The sequence below is a fragment of the Crotalus tigris genome, unplaced genomic scaffold, assembly GCF_016545835.1.
Source record: "Crotalus tigris isolate CLP2741 ecotype Arizona unplaced genomic scaffold, ASM1654583v1 scf7180000018544.1747854, whole genome shotgun sequence".
NCBI lineage: Eukaryota > Metazoa > Chordata > Lepidosauria > Squamata > Viperidae > Crotalus > Crotalus tigris.
The window spans coordinates 1,379,503-1,397,109 of record NW_024097068.1 but is presented as its reverse complement, the minus strand read 5'-3'; the positions used below and the strand labels follow the sequence as shown (position 1 = coordinate 1,397,109).

Below are 17,607 nucleotides of genomic sequence, written 5' to 3'. Positions count from 1 at the left end.
CGCAGATGGGGACTGCAGCCAAGAAATTAAAAGACGCTTGCTCCTGGGGAGGAAAGCTATGGCAAATCTAGACAGCATACTAAAAAGCAGAGACACCACCCTGCCAACAAAAGTGCGTATAGTCAAGGCCATGGTTTTCCCAGTTGCAATGTATGGCTGTGAAAGTTGGACCATAAGAAAGGCTGAGCACCAAAGAATTGAGGCTTTTGAACTATGGTGCTGGAGAAGACTCCTGCGAGTCCCTTGGACTGCAAGGTGCTCAAACCAGTCAGTCCTAGAGGAGATCAACCCTGACTGCCCTTTAGAAGGCCGAATCCTGAAGTTGAAACTCAAATACTTTGGCCACCTAATGAGAAGGAAGGACTCATTAGAGAAGAGCCTAATGCTGGGAAAGATTGAGGGCAATGGAAGAAAGGAACGACAGAGAATGAGGTGGCTGAATGGAGTCACTGAAGCAGTAGGCATGAGCTTAAATGGACTCCAGAAGATGGTAGAAGACAGGAAGACCTGGAGGAACATTGTCCATGGGGTCACGATGAGTCGGACACGACTTCGCAACTAACAACAACAATCTATATTGACTAATGTGAATTTCTGTAATTCTTAAGCTGGTTCACAAATACATGCATCTTAATTACTCCGTTTAGCATATGGTATTTTTCAGATAGTTGTATAGCTGGGTCTGCAAGCAGATGTTTAAAAATCCATAAAACATCCCAAAGCAATTTAGAGCCATGATAAGAAGCTAAACTGATGACTCCAAGCTGCCTACTTCTGCAACAGAATAAACTTACTGTGAGTCAATAAAATTGGAGGGGAACACCAGTGAGCTCATCAGATGTGGAACCATCTCTGTCTCTTTCTATATCTATCACTCAATGACTCAAGGGTGAATATAGAGATTATTATTGAGAAATATTATGTAGTAGGTAGAAAATTTGTGGCTGAATCCAGACTTGGTCACAGAAAATGCTCAGTGAAACTAGAAAAGTCATTACTTAATTCCAAGTTTCATTGATTTCACTGTCAATTCCAAATACAAAGCTGCATCCAATCAGCTAACCATAGCATTGGATAGATAATTTACTACTTTTATGTAGTAATATTGAAATTATTTAAAGAACAATGGTGCTTTTCCCAAAAGGCAACTGGACTTTCTGGGACTTTTCTTCTCTGAAAATGTTTTGTTTCTATCCAAAAAGCTTTTTCCATTCTTTTTGAATGGGAAGTGAAATATTTTCATAGAAAAAAGAAATCAAGAAAATCCAATTGCCTTTTGGAAAAAGTACTTTTGGGACAACCATGACCTGGATGATTGAGAATGTCATAGACATTAAAGAAAAGTTGTAATGGTATTGATCATGAGTTTAAAACAATCCAATTCACAAACCCACAGGGATAATACTTTGAGGGTGAAAGTTCATTCTCCAAACTATCCTAAGCTCCACTTAAGATGCTACTTAGCCTGGCAACGAAACTTTCAATCCACAAGCTTGGAGAACGAACCTTCCCCCTCATCCTACATCTGAGCTACAGATATTTGCCACTGTAACACTTTTTATTATGGCCCCCATAATTTTGTAATTGCAATCTTTCAAGCTTTTCTGAACATTTCTTCAAATAAAATGATAAATACATAGAAAAAGAGGAGGAAATATATTAAACTGGCATGAATACCTGTTGCAATTTTCTCTGTTTTTCTAGATTTTTGTCATTTTGCTTAAGGATGGGTTCTGAGACCACCTAAAGTCTGCAGATGATAACTGACCAATTAAGGCAATACCATTTTTAACTTAGCAGGTAGCCAAATGATTTTGTTCCAATATAGTTTAAAATATACTGCGTCTGAGGTTTCCCCATCCAATTAATTATTATGGTTCATCGCACAGTCAACCAGATGTTCAGACTGGATTTGGCATTTTTGTCCACATATTGAGTCCTTCCCAAGGAACTGAGATAAGCAGATATGGATGTTTGGTGGTGTTACAGATATTGTTGCAGGATGTAAACTGTTTTGAATAAAGCTGCCTTTTGTAATTGACTGATGGTGAATCTGTCAATGCTGATGGTATCTAAGTGATGCTCCAATTATTTCAGGATTGTACTCAACATACCTATTACTATTGGTAATGACCTTTGCTTTTTTTTTTGCCAGAGTCGTTCTATTTCTATTTGCAGGTCTTTGTATTTTGCTATCTTCTCCAATTCTTTCCCTTCTATTCTGCTGTCTCCAGGTATTAAATTTGCCATCTTTGTCATCATGAATAGTTGTCCATGTGCAGACTGACATTCTCCAAATGTTACTAGACCAGCATCCAGAGTTTCCCAGCCAAAACTGTTCCTTTTTCAGGAATTACAAAGGCATGCTTTCTCAATATCTCAAGGAAGAAAATATCACAGATTTTGGATGACAGCAGCAAAAACTTACCCTGAAGACAGACAGACTAGGAGAGATTTTTTATTAAAATATAGCTATAACTAATAAAAAAATCTGTACAAAATAAAATGTTTAAATTAACTGAAAAACAAAGGCAGCTCTTTGAATGTAAAAAAGAAAACACTTGATGAAATTGTTTTAAAATACCACTGCTTTCAGAAAAGCTAACGAATAGCCCATTAACTGCAGGTTCTCAGTGCACACGTGGGGAGAACATGAGCGTCTTGGGAGTCTGATTCTTGAAAAGCTCCAAGGCAAGGTTGAACACAAGGAAAGCCTGGGATGTGTTAGAAGATTTGCAGCTGACCTACAAGCATTTTCACCCTCATTAAAAAAAATAGTAACAGTAGAAAGAACTATTGCCCAGTTTTGTGGGATGAGTGACATACATAAAATTTTATGGATAAGTAAAAGATAGGAGTAAAACCTGCACATGAATGACATTAAAGCAACTCTAGTCCTGAAAGCTAATTATTGAGCTGAACATGTCCCCAGTTCTAAAAGTGCAGAGCCCTCATCCTCAGACCATTTTTCTCCATGCTCACTTTTCATGTTTCTTGTGTAAGAAACTGACTCCTACTTTCAGAGGAAAGATCTGACTGTTTGAACTTTATTTACTTAAAAGGAAATTAATCTTTAATTTAGAATGATTTGCTCCCTGGACACAAAAGGGAAAGTAATACACACAAACACATACACACATACACACAATTTTTGCAAAGGTCCCCTATCTGGCCTGTCTCCTATTCATCTATACACCTACATGTGAAAGCATGTAACTGTGCTTGGGTGTATACACACAGATCAAAAGTTGCTCCAAAGAAATTTAGGGCTAGAACTACAAAATAAATTATCAGTTAAATTGCTAACTACTTTAGTCAAGTAAAATAATATATTATAACATTAATTCATTTCCTATATGCATATGACGACCATTCTATTTTTTCACACCAACCACTCTCATATGCAGAACCACATAAACCACATTTACACCTCCCTTTTTCCAACAGTAACAGGAAAGACAGAAAACGATGGTAAGATGGGAAGGGAAAAGAAAGAAAAAGAGAAGATCAGAACTGCAGAGGGGAAAGATCCTGCCTTCCCAAAATGAGCCCTCCCAATAAGGCAGGAGAAGGCATGCCATTGCTTTTGTCTGAGAGCAATTATACTATGAATATTTGTGTATGTTGTCTAGGGACCTATGTTGTTGTTAGCTCTTTTGTGTTTGTAGTCCATTAAATTGGGTATAGTGAAAAGAATCCATGATGTTGCAGATAGATTATAAGTTCTCTGCTATTGTTGTTGTTGTTAATTGCGAAGTCGTGTCCGACCCATCGCGACCCCATGGACAACGTTCCTCCAGGTCTCTGCTATACACAGACTTAAAAGTTAATTATTGGGATTGTCCTCCCTTTGGGCAAACAGGGTGTTTAATCCCATGAAAATCTGGAATATGGAAAATCCAGTTATGCACATACTACTTGTGGGTGCTTTCATAGATGGGTAAGAACTTTGGTTCCCAACATATACAAGGTCACAAAGCAAAATATATAAAACCAGAAATAAGTGTAGCATCAGCTTTTTCTTAGTCCTTTGTGTTGAGATTTTTTTTTTATTCCAAGCCCATTCACAGTACTTTTTAGAAATGAGGTTCCACTGGGAAGTGGGAAGGCTCCCTGGATTAGCTCAGAGCTGTTCTTGTTTTACCAACCCACTTGCAGGAGAGGAAGTGGATCTAAATATTCTGCAGAGATGTTCTGCTGGTGGAACTTTCCCAGTCTTTGGAGATATTAAGGTACGTGAGGTTCAAAAGACACAGAAAATGTTGGAATCATATCAAAATGCATCTTGCCAGTTCAAAGTCTACTTTGGTAGGTCCAAGAAATCAACAGTGCCTTCCCTTCATCTGCAGATATTATGGGAAGCATATTGCTCAATCAAGTCTCTCTGTGAACAAAGAACAAAGAAGATTAAAAAACATTTTTGCAGCCGTTCTACAGGGACAGTGTGTGGATTATCTTTTCCAGGTATTATCCACCACTAGGGGTTGGAAAATCAATGAAAAAACTTAATTTGCTCACTGCTGCTCCTGCAGGAACCATATAGCATTCACAACAATAAATTGCAAATTACAGAACATTGAAAGAGGAAGAAGACAAGAGGAGAAACAGTTGTGCATACATGAAATTTGAAAAAAAGTTGAACTGAGCTCCTGCAGCCAAAAGGTCAGACAGACACACTTCAATATAAGCAAACTAAAGACAGACATGCAAGGGAAATGAGACAACAAACAGCGATGAAACCCAATGTAGGGGATATAGGCAAGAATGAGCAATGGAAGGTGAACAATCAGTCCTTCAGTTTTGTGGTCAATTACCTTCGTCACCTTTGTCTCCTTTTGATCTGGGCTCCTGCCACCATTCAGACAAAAAACCCTCTTCATAGTCACCAATGTCTTCAAACTCGGCATCAGATGGCAATGCTGGTTCTTTTACCCCATTGACTCTTTCATCGACCTCTCCCTGAAGCAGGACAGAAGAACTAGTCAGAAGCAAAGCAATCAAGAACCTAGACTCTTCTATCTTCTGTAGATGGACTGTTTCAGATGGATTATTTGGTACAGAATCCAACATTTTAAAAAATAACCATTTACAAGTTTCTAGTCTTTCTAGTCTTTATTTTCCCTTTATGGATTACTGCCTTGTCGTGGCGAAGGGACTTGCGTAACTCAATGAAGCTATAACCTATGCCGTGTAGGGCCACCCAAGACGGACAGGTCATAGCAGAGAGTTCTGACAAAATGTGATCCACTGGAGAAGGAAATGGCAAACCACTCCAGTATCTTTGCCATGAAAACCCCATGGACAGTAAAAGGCAAAAAGATATGACGCTGGAAGATGAGCCCCTCAGGTCGGAAGGTGTCCAATATGCTACTGGGGAAGAGCAGAGGGCTAGTACTAGAAGCGCCAGAAAGAATGAAGCGACTGGGCCAAAGCCGAAAGGACGCTCAGTTGTGGATATATCTGGTGGTGAAAGGAAAGTCCGATGCTGTAAAGATTTTTTCTCTATAGGAACCTGGAATGTAAGATCCATGAATCAAGGCAAGCTAGACGTAGTCAAAAAAGAGATGACAAGACTGAACATCGACATCTTAGGAATCAGCGAACGAAAATGGACAGGAATGGGTGAATTTAACTCAGATGACCATCAGGTATACTACTGTGGGCAAGAATCCCTCAGAAGAAATGGAGTAGCCTCCATAGTCAATAAAAGAATAGGAAAAGCAATACTGGGATACAATCCCCAAAATGACAGAATGATCTCAATTCGAATCCAAGGCAAACCATTCAATATCACAATAGTCCAAATCTATGCCCCAACCACTAGTGCTGAGGAGGATGAAATTGACCGGTTCTATGAAGCCCTACAGCACCTTATAGAATTAACACCAAAAAATGATGTCCTTATCATCATGGGGGATTGGAATGCTAAGGTAGGAAGCCAAAAGATAACCAGAATAACAGGCAAGTTTGGCCTTGGAGTACAAAATGAAGCAGGGCACAGGCTGATAGAATTTTGTCAAGAGAATACAATGGTCATAACAAACACTCTTTTCCAACAACCTAAGAGATGGCTCTACACATGGACATCACCAGACGGTCAACATAGAAATCAGATTGACTATGTGCTCTGCAACCAAAGATGGAGAAGCTCTATACAGTCAGTAAAAACAAGATCAGGAGCTGACTGTGGCTCAGATCATGAGCTTCTTGTTGCAAAATTTAGGCTTAAATTGAAACAAGTAGGGAAAAGCACTAGGCCACTCAGGTATGAACTAAATCATATCCCTGATGAATATACAGTAGAGGTGACAAATAGATTTAAGGAATTAGATCTGATAGACAGAGTACCTGAAGAACTATGGATGGAAGTTCGCAACATTGTACAAGAGGTAGCAACTGAAACCATCCCAAAGAAAAAGAAATGCAAGAAAGCAAAGTGGATGTCTGAGGAAGCATTGCAAATAGCTGAGGAAAGAAGGAAAGTGAAAGGCAAAGGAGAAAGAGAAAGATACACCCAATTGAATGCAGAATTCCAGAGAGTAGCTAGAAGAGATAAGAATGCCTTCTTAAATGAACAGTGCAAAGAAATAGAAGAAAACAACAGAATAGGGAGGACCAGAGATCTCTTCAAGAAAATTGGAGATATGAAGGGAATGTTTCATGCAAAGTTGGGCATGATAAAGGACCAAAATGGCAGGGACCTAACAGATGCAGAAGAGATTAAGAGGAGATGGCAAAACTACACAGAAGAACTATACAAGAATGAGCTTAACATCCCAGATAACCACAATGAGATGGTCACTGACCTCGAACCAGACATCCTAGAATGTGAAGTGAAATGGGCCTTAGAAAATCTGAGCAACAACAAAGCTAGTGGAGGTGACAGTATTCCAGTATTCAAAATCTTAAAAGACGATGCAGTAAAAGTGCTACACTCAATTTGCCAGCAAATTTGGAAAACTCAACAGTGGCCACAGGATTGGAAAAAGTCAGTTTACATCCCAATTCCAAAGAAAGGCAATACCAAAGAATGTTCAAACTATCGCACCATTACACTCATTTCACATGCTAGTAAAGGTATGCTTAAAATCCTACAAGCTAGACTCCAGCAGTATGTGGATCGAGAACTACCAGAAGTACAGGCAGGATTTCGAAGAGGCAGAGGAACTAGAGATCAAATTGCCAACATACGCTGGATCATGGAGAAAGCTAGGGAGTTCCAGAAAAACATCTACTTCTGCTTCATTGACTATGCAAAAGCCTTTGATTGTGTGGATCACAACAAATTGTGGCAAGTTCTTAAAGAGATGAGAGTACCAGACCATCTCATTTGTCTCTTGCGAAACCTATATGCGGGTCAAGAAGCAACAGTGAGAACTGGACACGGAACCACTGATTGGTTCAAAATTGGAAAAGGAGTCCGGCAAGGCTGTATACTGTCGCCCTGCCTACTTAACTTATATGCAGAGCACATCATGAGAGAGGCAGGGCTAGATGAATCAAAAGTTGGAATTAAGATTGCCGGAAGAAATATCAACAACCTAAGATATGCAGATGATACCACTCTAATGGCAGAAAGTGAAGAGGAACTAAAGAGCCTTTTGATGCGGGTGAAGAAGGAGAGTGCAAAAGTTGGCTTGAAACTCAACATTAAGAAAACCAAAATCATGGCATCCGGCCCTCTCAATTCCTGGCAAATAGATGGGGAAGAAATGGAGGTAGTGACCGATTTTATTTTTCTGGGCTCCAAGATCACCTCAGATGGGGACTGCAGCCAAGAAATTAAAAGACGCTTGCTCCTGGGGAGGAAAGCTATGGCAAATCTAGACAGCATACTAAAAAGCAGAGACATCACCCTGCCAACAAAAGTGCGTATAGTCCAGGCCATGGTTTTCCCAGTTGCAATGTATGGCTGTGAAAGTTGGACCATAAGAAAGGCTGAGCGCCAAAGAATTGAGGCCTTTGAACTATGGTGCTGGAGAAGACTCCTGCGAGTCCCTTGGACTGCAAGGCGTTCAAACCGGTCAGTCCTAGAAGAGATCAACCCCGACTGCTCTTTAGAAGGCCAGATCCTGAAGTTGAAACTCAAATACTTTGGCCACCTAATGAGAAGGAAGGACTCACTGGAGAAGGGCCTAATGCTGGGAAAGATTGAGGGCAATAGAAGAAGGGGACGACAGAGAATGAGATGGCTGGATGGAGTCACTGAAGCAGTAGGTGTGAACTTAAATGGACTCCGGAAGATGGTAGAGGACAGGAAGACCTGGAGGAACATTGTCCATAGGGTCGCGATGGGTCAGACACGACTTCGCAATTAACAATAACAAAGTCTTTATTTCTGAAAATAGAGGTATGGGTAATGCCAGGTAGAAGCTCAAAACCCTGATGGCAATCCTTAGGTAGCCAAATCTTTTCTTTCCAGCTGAGAAAATCTGAAAATAAAACATTTCCCTTTTGTCTTATAGATTTATCTAGAACTTGCCATCCTCAAAGTAATTTAGTGGGGCAAAGTTGGACTAAAGGAGACAAAAGCTAGCTCTTAATTTATCACATTTTTATCTGTCTCCCAAGTTCTCACCTCATCATCCGGCTGGAGATATTGCCTGGCAAACTCCAAGAGTTTCTTCTGTGTGGATGTCCAGTTATGGTAATGCAAGGCCTCCTAAGAATATCAGAGAGAAAACAATCAGCCAGAACAGGTGAGAGAACAATAAACAATATTTGTACTTTATACAATTGGAGCCTGTGTTGGTGCCAGCTACAATCTACCAAATAGACTCAAGCATGCAAACACTTGTCTAGCCTCCAAGTTAGAACAGCTCTAGACATTACTGCAGCTGCAAATCATGTGGTCTTAGGGCTTGGACACTTCCAGTTGTAAAGCTGCAGGAGCAATGAGGTCATTGCACTAGAAAAAGTAATTGAATAGTGGGAATGCATCTAACATGCACCCTTCTGACAAAGTTTCCATTTGATATAGCAGTATCAATATGGAACAAAAAAAATGAGAGGCCTTGGCAGACCATGTTTGCTGTCAGTTACTGAAATTTCAGTATCATTTTTTCTATTTATCTCAAATTTCGTATTTCCCACAACTATTAGTCTTCTTTCCTTTTGAGTGATAATCAAGTAATCAAACTTGTTTTGCTCACTTCCATCCTCTGGTACCCTTGTTTCTCTTTATTCTGCTATTGACTGCCATTCTAGCAATTTTCAAAAGCTCTTTGTGACAGGGGCTTGTTTTATTACAATAAGAACCATAGACAATGATGGCACTACAGGTTATACAAACTATCCAAAATCCAAAGTGGTTACTCTAAGCCATACTGTACAATCTACCTTGCTTTATCCCATTGAGGTGCACAAACATCAAGCCCCAATATCAGAAACTAGAAAATATGACCTGCAACATTTATGCAGCCCTCCCACCTTTCTGTAGACTCTCAATGCTTCAATCTCTCATCTTCCCCAGCTCCCATTGCATCCCTTTTACAGATTCTCAAATAACTAGATGAGAAGACTAATTGTTACAAGTTCAGGAGAGAGGTGAGATTGATACTAAGTTTTTTCCCCTGAGTTTGGAGCTATGTCTTTGACAATCAAGGGGAAAAAATCTAGAAAATCACATTGTCCCTGGAATGCTGTAAAAGGGTCCCAAAATACTGTAGCCAAAATATATAGCTGAAACAATATAGTAATTTTTAACCCGACCACCATTCCTGTTCGTACTGGTCGTGGGTTGAAGTCATCCTCTTCCAGATGCCAACGCTCACGGTAGAAACGATAATAAACCAGGTTTTGCTGCATGACTTCATCTCCAGGATCAAAGAGCATGTAGCTAGCTACACTCTGTACTGCATTCTTAATATCATTCACTGTGCAGAGAATAATACACCAGATTAGTGGGAGAGACACATCTTAAGCACAACATGAAAAAAAAGAAGGGAAGGAAAAAAAATCAGGAAAGATAGCTTTTTTCCCAAACAGTAAGTCTTTATAAATATAGCCTGAAAGTAATATTAACCTCTATTGGTCTTATCAAATTTTAATCACAATGTACTCAAAAAATTGCTGAATTTTCTTGAAAGAGGAAAAAAATGATTTAGTCTCTGTTTTTCCAGGTTAGGGGCTATGTGGCCATCCAGAAGTTTTGAACAAGTTTTGAAAGGGGATAGTTCACTAAGAGAATTTCTTTTTACAAGCTGAAAAAACAGGTACAGCTAGAAAAACTTTGAAATGTCGTTGTGAGATAGCATAGGTGAGGCCAGATGAAAAAGCACTCTGACTTTTTGGTTTCCAAGCCCCAGGTTTTATGTTCTTGCTACAGACAACATTATGTTGTTCAATTTGTAAAACAAAAACAAAAAAACAACCAAACCTAGAAATTCTTCTACTGTAGTAGGTAGGGGTTAGGAAGCAAAGGAGGATATTGGAAAAATGTCTACTGTCCCATCCTATCTCAAACCACCAGTAGATTTTGACCCAATGCTTCCACAAGATGGTACTGCTTCAAATCCTACCTCTCCTTAAATCAAGCCTCCAAAATCAAGTCAAGAACTCACATTTGTAGTATGCAAACTGAAGATAGTGATACATCGTAGCCACAAATTTCTCGACAAAATAGCCACCTACATTTGGGGTCAGGTCAACTTCACAGTCCACTTTACACTGCAGGACATAAACGAAATGATCTGGGAAGAAAGAAAGAAAGAGAGAGAGAGAGAGATAGGGAGGGAGGGAGAAAGAGAGAAAACCAAGTCACTAATCCATCATCACCGCTAGCAAAACAGCTTTTGCATCCCAGTTCCATTCATATTTACGTGGATTCAGTGATTAACGTATTCAATAGGGCTTCCATATAGAAGCAGCCATAATTTCTTGTTAGCTTCTCCAACAGCTTTGATGTTCTCACTAAACTTATTTCCAGTGTTTCCAAGTTCTTTTTATACATATTAATATACTGACTCTTATAAGACAAAATTGCATTTGCACACATTTATTAATATTATGAGGTTATCCCATTTTTTTTTCAGTGAATGCAACTGACCAGCCTCTTCTACACAGTTGATTAGGGATCTTGTTTTAGAAGTGAACACAAGGCTGTATTTATTTACAGAAAGAGGTGCTAGGACTGGTAAGGGAGAATTAGTAATATTTCAGAAGTACCTCTCTGAAAAAGCAACAGGTCAGGAGGGATAGGGGAGTATTGGAAATTTTGCAGATATGAAGATGATTGCCAAGGTCAAAATAAACAATGTAAATTTTTAAAATGTGTATCACTGAGAACAACTCTGTATGCAAATGAACTAAGAATGCTGTAGAAGTGGAAGTAATTCTCTTTTACTCTGTGCAATAGCTCTATATACTAAATCCTGCACCTGTGAAAATCCTTGTCCCACCCAAAACCAATTAAAATTAGGAGAAATAATTTTATTCATTTGCATAATTGACATTTCAAACTGTACACCAGCAACAAACTGGACAGTGGATCAGCATACGTATGATAGCTGATCTGTCCCTGGTGCCCTTACCTGCTATGGCTGGATAGAAATCCTTAAATTCACAGAGCTCATAGCTACCCTCGCAGCCAGCTAGGCAATTTTCATAGGCCTCGTAGTATTTGGACAGTGCATGCTCCATGTCAGCAATGCTACTCCTAAAATCTCCACTATTGTAAAGTTTCACTGCTCTGACAAAAACCGTCTGCAAAGAATAAATTGAAAGTAACAGGTTGAGTATATAGAGTTATGTTTTTATTTAACTCTTTAATCTTAAATTTAAATTAATAATTTTCCCCTTTCTAGTTCCTGAATTTCTTAAATTGACTTAACAAAGTCAATTTATTAACTTTTTAAAAATGCTGGCAGACTACATAAGGTTGCTTCATGGGCCACATGGAAAATCAGCAGCCCTCAGAACAATTTGCAGGAAAACCAGTAATCGACATTATCTAATCCCTTCTACTGATCATCAGCGCCATAAAATTGAATTGATTCATTCCTGAATATTTAGAGCAGCATTCCCCAATTTAGTACCTTTTACTTATGGTGATTGCAACTTCCACAACAGGAATTGCAATTCCAACTCTTTTGGAGGACATCAGGTTGAGGAAGACTGATATAGAGTGGAAGACATCAATTTAGCAAGCAAAGATTACTAAAATGACTTTTTCATATAGTACATGTGACAGAAAGAAAAGACATACAAAAAGAGCATTGAAGTGTAACCCTCCAACACCAGTCTGTTTCATGTTTAAAACACATTATTATCTTTACCAGGTTTTTGTTGATTTTGTTTGATGATTGCCGCAATCTTCTTTTTGGACTCTAAAAGATTTCAGGCAACATTATATGCTGAAGAAGGAGATTCTCGAGCCCCTAATTAGTTGGGCATGAGAAAGAATCTGTATTTGTGATGCTGGTTGATGGTGTTACTGGGATCTAGATATGGGGAGTGGATTCCTATTAGACCTCTTGACTGCTTTTGATACTATCAACCATGAAATCCTTCTAAACTATCTGTAAGGACTGGAGGCGCTATGTTTGAGTAGTTTCACTCCTTCCTTTGTAGCCAGTTCTAGTTGACAGGTGCAGAGGAAAAGTTGGCCCCAGTGGCTTACATGTGGAATACATAGAAGGCTTGATACTGTTGCCACTACTTTTTAATGTTTACACAAAGTACTTGGGATTAATTATCCATTAGTTCAGGTGAGGTATAATCACTCTGGGCCACTCTGACAATGCAGCTGAAATCTCATTCGAATATCAGAAAGTTCCAAGAGTATAGATAGGTAGGAACAGGCTGGAGTGAAATCCAAGTATGTGCAAATTACCATTTCTTCCCTGCTAGCTCCGATAATGTTGCCTGGAGGGATGGAATTACTCCTGGAGCATGTCCATGATTTGAGGGTCCTTCCCACAACTACTGCTAAATAGGTAGGTGGAGGCCATAGCCAGAAGGCATTTTACTAACCTACCTGAAATAGCAGAGTCTCACAATTTTAACCTATCGCTACCTGGTTGGACTATTGAAATGTGCTCTAGACAGGTTTGCCTTTGAAAACGACAAAGAAACTATTACAAAATATAGTGATCCACATGCTAGCTTACAGCTAGACTCTATAAGCATATTACAACTGGGCTCTCAGTCAGTAGCTTGCTTCGGTTTAAAGTAATGTTGCTATGGTTTAAAGTGCTGTTCTTAGATTATCAAGGTCTATATGGTTTCAGGGCAATCTCCTTCAACCAAAATGAACCCATTCAATATAAAACTCAGGAATTTTCTTTAGTAGTTCTCCAGTATTGTGAAATTAGGTGGGCTTAAGCTAGAAGGAGATGTTGTGGTTTCCATTTTGTAGTACAATTTTTCAATGGATATTACATTACCCCAAATCTGCTGATTTTCTGGTAGCAGATTAAAAGAGAGTGCTTCTAGATACCATTATATTATTATATCATGGGTATTTAATAATTTATTAATTAGTTGACTATGGCAGTCTAAAACTAATTAATTAACAAAATATTTACTACAAAGAGACCTGCAGACCCTATAGAGCTAATTGATCTAGCAACTCTTTAAAGCTTTCAACTGTAGCCCCATCAGGGGGATAAATTTTCCTCTCTATAATACTCCAAATAGGTACCTCATATGGTTGTGCTTCCAAGTCTACAAGGTACTCATCTACATCCACCATAGTCTTGTAATAATTGAGGTACTTTTGGGTCATCTCATGCTTGGGATTCTTCTGTAGGAATGTGTGAGCAGCTGATACAGCTTTCTCAACCTTATTTGCCTGGAAAAAAAATATATACATATATATATATATATATATTAAAAAAATAGAAAGTAGGACTAGGCACACTTTAGGCTTCTGGAACCCACTTTATTCTTTTGTTTCTACCAGAACTCAATAGAGTCTTTTGCAAAGGCATATGTTTAGAGTTAAAGAACTTTAATTGCAAGTGCTTTTTCTGAGTTCCAGAAACCAAATTGTTCAGCACAAATATCCACTACTGGTTACCACAAGTATTTTAGCAGCGAGCCACGTGAACTCACAAATCAATCAAATGATCTAGGCTTAGTCCAGTACACACTTTGTCTGAATATCCGAATGAGAGTAGAGGAGCTTGCTTAAATAAAATGTATTTAAAACAGAGATATTAAGTTGCTTTTAATAATTGCAACAGTTTTGAAGATACATATTTAATATATCATCATCATCATCATCATTATTTAAATCAATCAATTAATTAATGCACCTGAAATCTCTTTCGAATATCAGAAAATTCCAAGACTATAGATAGGTAGGAACAGGCTGGAGTGAAATCTAAGTATGTGCAATTACTATTTCTTCCCTGCTAGCTCCGATAATGCTGCCTGAAGGGATAGAATTACTCCTGGAGCATGTCCATGATTTGAGGGTCCTTCCCACAACTATTGCTAAATAGGTAGGTGGAGGCCATAGCCAGAAGGCATTTTTACTAACCTACTTGAAATAGCAGAGTCTCACAATTTTAACCTATCGCTACCTGGTTGGACTATTGAAATGTGCTCTAGACAGGTTTGCCTTTGAAAACGACACAGAAACTATTACAAAATATAGTGATCCACATGCTAGCTTACAGCTAGACTCTATAACAGTGGTTCTCAATCTTTTTAATGCCGTGACTCCCAACCGGTCATAAGTCGAGGACTACTCAACCGGTCGTATGTCGAGGACTACTCAACTGATGCAGCACCGTTTGCAGAATGGGACTTTTGGTGGGCTCAGCAGGGCAGAGACAGCCTGGACAATTCCTATTGTCTTTTGAAAGCCAATAGAATTAGACTCTATTCAAGAGAGTCTATTCTATTGGCTTTCAAAAGCCAATAGAATAAAAGGGAGTAACACAGCTAAGGAAAAGGGGAAAAAAATGGTGGACTGCATTGTTTGGCGACCCCCGTGAAATGGTCGTTCAACCCCAAATGGGGTCCCGACCCACAGGTTGAGAACCACTGCTCTATAAGCATATTACAACTGGGCTCTGGGTTAGTAGCTTGCTTCGGTTTAAAGTAATGTTGCTATGGTTTAAGTGCTGTTCTTAGATTATCAAGGCCTATATGGTTTCAGGGCCATAATAATAATGTTGGAAGGGACCTTAGAGGTCTTCTAGTCTAACCCCCTGCTCAGGCAGGGAAACCCTATATCATTTCAGACAATGGTTGTCCAGTCTCTTAAAAAATTCTAGTGTTGAAGTATTCACAACTTCCGGAGGTAAGTTGTTCCATTGAGTAATTATTCTAACTGTCAGGAAATTTCTTCTTAGTTCTTTATTGCTTCTCTCCTTGATTAGTTTCCATCCGTTGCTTCTTGTCCTGCCTTTAGGTGCTTTGACTCCCTTTTCTTTGTGGCAACCCCTGAGATATTGGAACACTGCTATCAAGTCACCCCTAGTCGTTCTTTTCACTAAACTAGACATACCCAGTTCCTGCAACCATTCTTCATATATTTTAGCCTCCACTTTCCTAATCCCCTAATTTCAGAAATGAAAGTTTACCTTGGGCTATTTAACAGGATTATTGTGAGGGAAAATGGGAGAGCACTATATGCTGCCTTGAGCTGCTGGATAAAAAATGCATGGATAATATTTTGTTTCACACCTCAAAGTTTAATCACTACCAACTGCACATTCAAAAAGTGAAAATTTGACCAGGTTTGCATAAGGTATGATCTATTAAACTGAGTTTAGCCTATTAGCCATAGGCTTACATAAATAGGACATTTTTGACTGCTGTCTGCAACTGTCAAACATTCATTTAATCAATGAATCTTTCACACTTTGTGCAATTTTAGAGAAGGCTTTTTATATTCATCAAGCTGACTTTCATCCCTTTTCCACCCTCATTCGCCTCCTCTCTGAAACTGAAAACAGAAAATAAAATTGGAGCTATGTATGCATACTTATGTCAATTGCCTTGACCTTTTTGATTGTGGTGAGATGGACATGTAACATTTATAATTTATAAAGCTATAGAGGGATCCACAGCTGGTAGATGCTATGTTGCTTTGAATAAAATATTCAAAACAAGAGGTTATAAAAATATAAAAGGGCAATTCAGAAAGATGGGGGGACTGAAATATTAATATTGAACTTAAGTTTAACCTTATCAATTTTAATAAAAGGCAAATGTGTGGGACAAAATGGAGCTATGCTGTAAATCCACAGTACAGAGAAATAAGGAGGGAGAACCATAATATTGGAATTTTGGATTCAAACAAGAAGGAGCTATTTAGTTTTTCAGAGCCATCTAGTCAGCAAGTTTTTAACTAGCCTATCTAACCTACAGTAATCTGGTTTTGTTCTGATCATATCAACACCTACTAAAATTTCAGCAGCAAGACAAGTAGATTTTAAAAGGGAAAAAGTCTTTGTTCTAATTTTGGGGATTTTCCTAGATAATCCTCAAATATTATTTCTTTTTCAGGTGAGCATTGGCATTATACTCTTTCTTTAAAGTGAAAGACTGCCAATCTTTGCAGGCACAAAGGATATTACAGGGGATCTCTCAAAAAGATTGTTGTGGGGAAAAGGCAAGTAGGAAGATTTCAAAAAGATGACTTGGCTGCAGTCATCCACTGTTCCTATTTTTTAAATAATATTTAGAGATTTGTTTATTTATATATCATATTTCCAAAAAAATAAAAAAAGATTTTGAGATAAGTGCCCCTAACTATAACGTATAAATATAAATAATTATATATTATACTCCGTAATCAAAGTTAAGCACACTTTTAACATAATTAGAATAAAATAAATTAAAACATTGAAAAAATAAAATACAATATTGAAATAAACTTCAAGAAACAACATTAATTTACAATAAATAAATGGATAAGAATACTGTACTGCAAATTATTGAAAACAAACTTTAGTAAAATATTTACATTTAATTTCATCCAATAACCAATGCTAAAGCACAATTCTAAAATAATTAGAATTAAATTACAGACATCTGAAAAGATTGAAGAGCATGAAATTAACAGACTAACACAAAAAAATCTAAATGTACAATAGAATATTGAACAATACAAAAACTGAAACTGAACAAAGCTTTAGAACAGTGTTTCTCAACCTTGACAAGGTTGGACAAAAGTCCACATGCCTTAAAATTGTCAAAGTTGAGAAACACTGCTTTAGAACCTGATGGCTTCTCTAAAATATACCATAAGAACTGTCAATATATTTTGATTAAACCAGTAACCCAGGCAATAAATTAGATACAGCAACATGATGAAGGAAAGAACATTTCATCCCTCTGATCTACAGAGAGGGGGACAACTCAATCCACCATATAGACCTATTGTCTTATTAAATGTAGATTTCTTTTTTACAGTAATGCTTGCAGAGAAGAAATGATATTCCAATCCTGGTCAGATTGGAATTGTTCCAAAGAGATGTATAACATACTCTATTAGAAATATCTTGAATGTTATTGACAAACAAGAGGGCAACAATAATGTTATTTAATGTGAAGAAAACTTTTGATAATTTGGAATTGGTCTTTCAGTCTTACGATTCTGAAGAAAATGAATTGTAGTTCAAATTTATTTCATATGGATACAGAGAA

The 17,607-nt window shown here is 38.1% G+C and overlaps 1 protein-coding gene across 2 annotated transcripts in view; it reads right to left on the bottom strand.

The window, feature by feature from the left end:
* Window positions 1–483: 483 nt before the first annotated feature.
* Window positions 484–17,607, bottom strand: part of P3H4 (prolyl 3-hydroxylase family member 4 (inactive)) — a 56,510-nt gene continuing 39,386 nt past the window's right edge. The window contains exons 2-8 of one of the 2 annotated variants that reach the window (XM_039354010.1): window positions 13,643–13,792; window positions 11,532–11,703; window positions 10,563–10,691; window positions 9,730–9,875; window positions 8,579–8,662; window positions 4,815–4,959; window positions 484–4,384 (exon numbers count right to left, since the gene is read on the bottom strand). In XM_039354010.1, the coding sequence (XP_039209944.1) occupies window positions 4,371–4,384; window positions 4,815–4,959; window positions 8,579–8,662; window positions 9,730–9,875; window positions 10,563–10,691; window positions 11,532–11,703; window positions 13,643–13,792 (840 nt within the window). In that variant the 3' untranslated portion in view covers window positions 484–4,370. The remainder of the gene's footprint in view (window positions 4,385–4,814; window positions 4,960–8,578; window positions 8,663–9,729; window positions 9,876–10,562; window positions 10,692–11,531; window positions 11,704–13,642; window positions 13,793–17,607) is intronic. The other variant, XM_039354011.1, reaches the window with a different exon arrangement.